The sequence below is a fragment of the Hippopotamus amphibius genome, chromosome 5, assembly GCF_030028045.1.
Source record: "Hippopotamus amphibius kiboko isolate mHipAmp2 chromosome 5, mHipAmp2.hap2, whole genome shotgun sequence".
Lineage (NCBI taxonomy): Eukaryota > Metazoa > Chordata > Mammalia > Artiodactyla > Hippopotamidae > Hippopotamus > Hippopotamus amphibius.
The window spans coordinates 72,512,117-72,518,617 of record NC_080190.1 but is presented as its reverse complement, the minus strand read 5'-3'; the positions used below and the strand labels follow the sequence as shown (position 1 = coordinate 72,518,617).

Below are 6,501 nucleotides of genomic sequence, written 5' to 3'. Positions count from 1 at the left end.
TAAAATCAATAAATGAAAATCCAGATTTTTAAATGAATAGAGGGCATTCTCTTAACTTAACTATTCCTCATTTTAGAAAAAGACTGCATGGGATTTCATTACGTGGTGAACTTCGACAGTACATTTAAGTACCTTAACAATGGCATGGCAACATCTGAAAACAAATGAACCTTAAGAGTCCTTTTCTAAAACAAATAATCACCCTCTAAATCAAAATCACCAGATATTAAGAACTGGTTCCCTATTTACAGACCTATCAGGGGTTCTCAAACTGGGTTGATAATTAAGAATCACTTAAGGGGCATCTTAAAAATAATTCTGGGCTTCATACCAATTCTTCTGAATTGGAATCTCTTGGGTTTGACCCCCAAATCTTTATTTTTATAACACTCCCTGGGGTCTTCTGATGTGTAAGGAGAGTTCAGAATGACTGTTACCCTAACTCCAGATTCTACAAGTGAATAAATTGAGGACATAAAAGGGTAGAGTCCACTAAAGACAGACAACTTAAAAGTAGCACAGTAGGCTGGAAGAACAATATCCTAACTCCACATTCAGTGCTTTTAACATCAATTCAAGCTGCTGGTTTTGGTAAAACTGTACTTACTTCTGCTTTTCTGCTTAAACCCTGTCAATTATTCACTATCCTCTTGCAGCTTATTCCCTCATCTGCAAACTGGGAAGAATAATAATGCCCACCTCTTAAGAGTTGCTGTGAGGATTAGTGTATTCATTAGGTAATATACTTAACACAATGCCTGGCATATACTGAGTGCTCATTAGACAGGTTACATAGCCCACTGGAAAAGCACGCCTTTTTTAACTGCAGAGAACTTACTGAACCACTCCAATTACAAAATGAGCAAGAAACCCATGTTTAGCATTGGAAATCCAGAAGGACTTCAAACTCAGGGTAAGGTTAAGGTCAAGACCTTGCCTGATTCTCACACAACACGGTTTCTCACAGGATGCCTCAGAATCACCTAGTGAACCAATCTCTGGATGAAGACCAGGAATCTGTATTTTTAAAAAGCTCTCCTCCTACCCTAACCAGGTGCTTCTTAGGCAAACTAAGCTTTTATGTCCTCAATTTATTCACTTGTAGAATCTGGAGTTAGGGTAACAGTCATTCTGAACTCTCCTTACACGTCAGAAGACCCCGGGGAGTGTTATGTTATTAGTATACAGAATCAGTGACCACAGCAAACAGCCTCTCAAGTTCCAGCAAAAATACTTTCGTGCTCTGTAACCAGAACAGCAAGCGTCATTAGACCCTGATGCAAACAACAGCTGGGGACGGCTGTGTAAAGTAACTGCGGTGCTCACCAGGGACAGCCTCAGCCCTCTCATCGCCTCAGAAACTTAAAAAACTACGAAAGCGCGGTCCCGTAATCCCTGTGGCAGACAGCGCTGCCTGGGCGGTCACAAGGAGCTAAAGTTAACTCTACAGCCTCCTTCCCAGGGCTAAGGCCACAGGAAAGCGACCTTGGAAGGCTGACCAGGCCCGAGCGGCGCCAGAAGGTTAAGGACCCTCCAGCCGGTTTCCTTGAGACGGCCAAAAGCCCGCACCACCCCACAGGCCAGATGCCGGAAGTGCGTCACCCCAACCTGCTGGGGAATGCCGGGAATTGTAGTCAACTGGCTACTTGTGCCCCAATTCGCCTTTCTTCAAGCAAGCAAACACCTTGGAACCATAAGAAAGGTCGCTTTATGACCCACAAATCTAATCCTTCCTTTTTCCAGGTGACAAAGGGAACGCTCTCAGAGCGCATGCGGAATGTCGGACTACAAGTCCCAGCATGCTCTGCAGGGCGCCAGGAACGCCTGACCACCGTCGTAGGTGCGGGCCGCATGAATGGAGCTTCGGGCGTAAGGCAAAGCCCAGCACAGTCCGCGCGGCTGGTACCTGCTCCCGGAGCGTGAGTGCGGAGTGTGGACCGTGCGCGTGCGCGCTAAAAGTGGGCGCGAGACGGGTGCGCCCTGCAATTGCGGGCGCGTGGCTGCTGAGGTGGGCGGCTGTACTGCCGCGCGCGCGCGCGCGACGAGCTGGTAACCGCGGGGCCTCCTGCCTCGCCCTGGGCTGCGGGCAGCCGTGGCGGCCGCCGGGGACCGCAAGGGGCGGAGGAAAGCTGGAGGCGGAGGGGCCCGGCCTCGGCACGCGGAGGAACAGCAGGGCATGCCCCGAGACAACATGGCCTCCCTGATCCAACGGATCGCCCGCCAGGCGTGCCTCACCTTCCGGGGCAGCGGGGGCGGCCGTAGCTCTTCCGACCGCGGCGAGGCGCCAGGCCCCGAGGCCCCGATGCCGCAGGGCTTCCCGGAGAACCTGAGCAAGCTGAAGACCTTGCTGACCCAGGTCCGCGCGGAGGACCTGAACATCTCCCCGCGCAAGGCCACGCTGCAGCCGCTGCGGCCCAACCTGCCGCCCGTCACCTATATGCACATCTGCGAGACAGACGGCTTCAGCCTCGGCGTGTTCCTGCTCAAGAGCGGCACCTCCATCCCGCTGCACGACCACCCGGGCATGCACGGCATCCTTAAGGTGCTCTACGGCACCGTGCGCATCAGCTGCATGGACAAGTTGGAGGTGGGCAGCGGGCAACGGCCGGGGGCTCCGCCACCAGAGCAGCAGTTCGAGCCGCCGCTGCAGCCCCGGGAGCGGGACGCCGTTCGGCCGGGCGTGCTGCGCTCGCGGGCCGAGTACACGGAGGCCAGCGGCCCCTGCGTCCTCACGCCGCACCGGGACAACTTGCACCAGATCGACGCTGTGGACGGACCCGCCGCCTTCCTGGACATCCTGGCCCCGCCCTACGACCCTGACGACGGCCGGGACTGCCACTATTACCGGGTGCTGGAGCCTCTCAGGGCCAAGGAGGCCTCCGGCTCGGCCTGTGACCTGCCCCGAGAGGTGTGGCTCCTGGAGACCCCGCAGGCTGATGACTTCTGGTGCGAGGGGGAGCCCTATCCAGGTCCCAAAGTCTTCCCTTGAAGCCGCCGGCGTCCGGGAGCGGTGGGCCGGAGACGTGCCCTACTCAGATCTGGGCTTGGCTCGCCGCGACCCATCACAAGGGCTCTCTTCCTTCCCCCAGGCCTGGGCGTTGGATCTACTGGAATGGGCTGTAGCCGCTTCCTTGGGAGCCTTGGGAAGGCGCGGGCGACTGGACCGCAGCCACCCAGCACGGTTTTGGGGGCGGAGTAGACGGGGAAGCTAGGTTGTTTCCTGGCTCTGTCACTGCCACTGGGGTTTTGATTTGGGGGGAGGGGACAGGGGTCTTATCTGAAGCGCTTCCATCCTAAAGCCATAATGAAAATTTCTTTCCTCTGCTCCCCGTCCTATACAAAATACACTAAGTGGTTTTCTCCGTCCCCCTCTTTAGGTAAATAGGGTTTGTTTCCCTCTTAACGTCCTTATGCCCTTTTACTCCTTATTGTTATAGTTCTAACTTACTGACTTTGCATGACCTAGTGGTTTGAATTGTTTTTAGTTCAAGTCATTGATAAAAACTAGGTTTAAAGAGATGAGCTACTATTTAAAGTGAGCTGTCCAGCCTAATTAAGTCATTGTGAAATTAAATCCATTTTTCCAGAGTTGGGGGATTACCCCCAAGCTTAACTATGCATGTAGAGGACAAGATTTATTTTCTTTCCTCCCCTTGCCCAGTAACCACATCTGGTTTACACTGGCAGCATCTACTAAGAAATTCAAGCACCTGCATATCTCAGTGACAAAGGTCACTTAGAGCTTCCCCATGAGTCTCCAGATCTTTGAGTTGAGCAAATTTCTTGTTGCAAGTTCACCTTTAATGCAAAAACTGTGTTATCCTCAAGTGACTTTTTTTCTTGTCTGAGTATACTTTAAGAACAGGGTAATTCTGTATTTTCTAACCAGAAGATTCAGAGGAGCTGAATCAGTATGCTTCCAAACAACTGAATGTAAAATACCCATAGCCAGCTGTTGAATTCCATGCCCCTATTTACTTCCAGTATTTTCCTGCAAAAGTAGAGGAAAACGTTGATGACTGTTTCAAATTCTCTCAGGAGTTCTGATGTTCCAGAGGGCTGGTGGTTCCAGCTGTGTTGTTGATGGCAGTGTTCTCAGAACCCTCTCCCTCAAATAGATGAGAGCCAGTGCTTGCTTCATCTAGGGTGGGTTTTCTGCAGGAAGAGAGAGGCACAGATGATCAAGGCTAGAGAATTGAGAATTAATTATACTGCTGGCCACTTTAGGGCACCGAAACTTGGGACAGAACACTTCCCACTCCCAGCCTCTTGAAATGAACAGTTGTGCTGTGACTAGTTGTATTTTTGTCCTTTTAATAGGCTCAGCAGCTTTACCTTGTTTACAAATGTATTGACACCATTTGCTTCAGGCCAAGGAACACTCCTGTTTCCCCCTTTTTACTATTTATAGGACTCCTTTTTTCACAAAACTTTTAATAAAAACAAACTGTAGAAATAAACACATTAAAATTTGGCCAGCTGTCGTCTAAGCCCTCTTGATTGACTTGCCCATGTGGCAATTGAGTTCTAATATCTGTAATAAAGGAAGATTTGCTATTGGTGGAAAATGATGACCCTGAAGGGAAGCAGTATGTGCCTTTGCCTCTTTTTGCACACTGGGTTACAGAGGCCCAGAGTGAATGAATATTTATTCCCAAATTTAAAAATAGAATCAAAAAGTAAATTCTTAATGACTTTTCTTAAAAAACAAAATACAAAAAAAGATGCTACTCAACATGATGGGCCACTGTGCTGTAAAACCTGACCTGGGCATAATGCATTTCTTCCAGGTTTGCTAAAAATTGTTTTGTGCTAGTGTCACATTCTGGTGTGGTTTAATATACCTTAGGGGCAGTTTGAAGCAGTTCTTCATGCCATTCAGTTTGCAATTAAATTCTAGACATGCAAGTGATGATTTTCTTTAAAATTGTTCACAAAATAAGTTTTTTTCATAGCACAATGATGAATGTGTATGGCTATCACATACCTACCTATTTTGAATTATATTGTAGCAAAAAGTTGATCAACTTATAGTGATTGTTGATAATAATGTATACGTTATAATACAACCTATAGTACATTAAAGTAACCCACAAAAACTCATTCTGGCAATAGGACAGTAATAAAGGGAGAATTGTTTTTCCAAACTTTGTTATGAAAAATTTTAAAGTTCTTAAGTACAAGCAAGTTGAATGAAAGAGTAAGGTGCTTTTCAAAAGAGTAACTGAAATTATCACAGGCCAAAACAGCAATATATCTCTCTAATTTAGTTCAGTAAGAACTGAAACTCTTGGTTCACTGATAAATTCTGAGTAAATTAATGGTGAGAACAGAATTAACTTGTTTTAGTGAGCCACTAAGGAAAGAATATTCTTAATACAAAGACAAAATGTGGTGCAGAAAAGCCTTGTACCTTTCTGCATAAACTGTTAGACGTGACTTCATGTGCTGCTGTTGTGTTTCCATATGTTCCTGCAGTATGGGTAACAACTGTGGGAAAACGTCTTCTACAAAGACTAATGAGCACAATGACACTAACCACTTAAATTTTCTGTTGAATAACAAATGCAATAATTGCCTCTTATGGGTGAGAAGTTGTCTAATACTTCTGAAGCTTTTTAAATCTCTGCTTATATCAATTCAGAGTATTGTATATTTACCTGTTACTTTATGAGAATTGATTTTTTTTATTAAGCCTGATTTGCATGGATTGAGTTTACACTGACTGCTGTTTATCAGTGAAAATGGTGAACCTTTTTTTAAAGTAATGTGTGTTTGTCAACAGGAGTGGGTTATCTGATCTTTTAATGCTGACAGCCCTTAACTTCTAAAACTCACACATTTTATTCCTTCTTTTGCATTGTCCTCTTGTAGGTGCCTTAGTCTAGGCATCTCAGGAGGATTCTTATCACCCTTCTATTCCAAATGACTTGGAATCTTACACTCTAGCTCTACTGTTCAATGAAGAAGCAATATATCTTTAATTCAGGGTTCTCCCCATTGCTATTCAACTCTAACCTGAGGGCAGTGCCACTCCTATAACTCTACTGTTCTGAATTCAGAACTTCATGTCACAAACAGAAGCTGACCATTGATTATTCCAGTGCAATGAGTGTCAAAGAAGGAAATGATTTTTTAAGCCCCATATACATACTGAATCTTCTGATCCAGGGATGTTTACATTTCTGGATTAAAATCAGTGTACTTATGGAAAATAAAGGCATGTTTGAATTTGTTTAGAGGTAAATCTTATTATTGCAAAATGGAGAAGGGAAATATTACTTACTGTGATGCCTGCATTTGTAATTACTGTTAAAGGCAGTCTGTATGGTAAGATTACGTTGTACTAAAAACTGAGGGCCTTCTGCAGATTCTAAAGTCCAAGTAATAATATAAACTTAATAGTTTATTTCCCTGAGTGTGATCTTTGAAACAGCCTGATTGAAAACACATCTGAAATTATTTAACATGTAAACATACTATTTTGCTGCAACAAAAACA

At 45.9% G+C, this 6,501-nt stretch overlaps 1 protein-coding gene across 1 annotated transcript; it reads left to right on the top strand.

Annotated features, from left to right (window-relative positions):
• Positions 1–1,681: 1,681 nt before the first annotated feature.
• ADO (2-aminoethanethiol dioxygenase) lies at positions 1,682–6,235 on the top strand. Its single transcript, XM_057736595.1, has one exon. The coding sequence runs from the start codon at positions 2,177–2,179 to the stop codon at positions 2,987–2,989; it is 813 nt and encodes a 270-aa protein (XP_057592578.1). The 5' UTR covers positions 1,682–2,176; the 3' UTR covers positions 2,990–6,235.
• Positions 6,236–6,501: the final 266 nt, after the last annotated feature.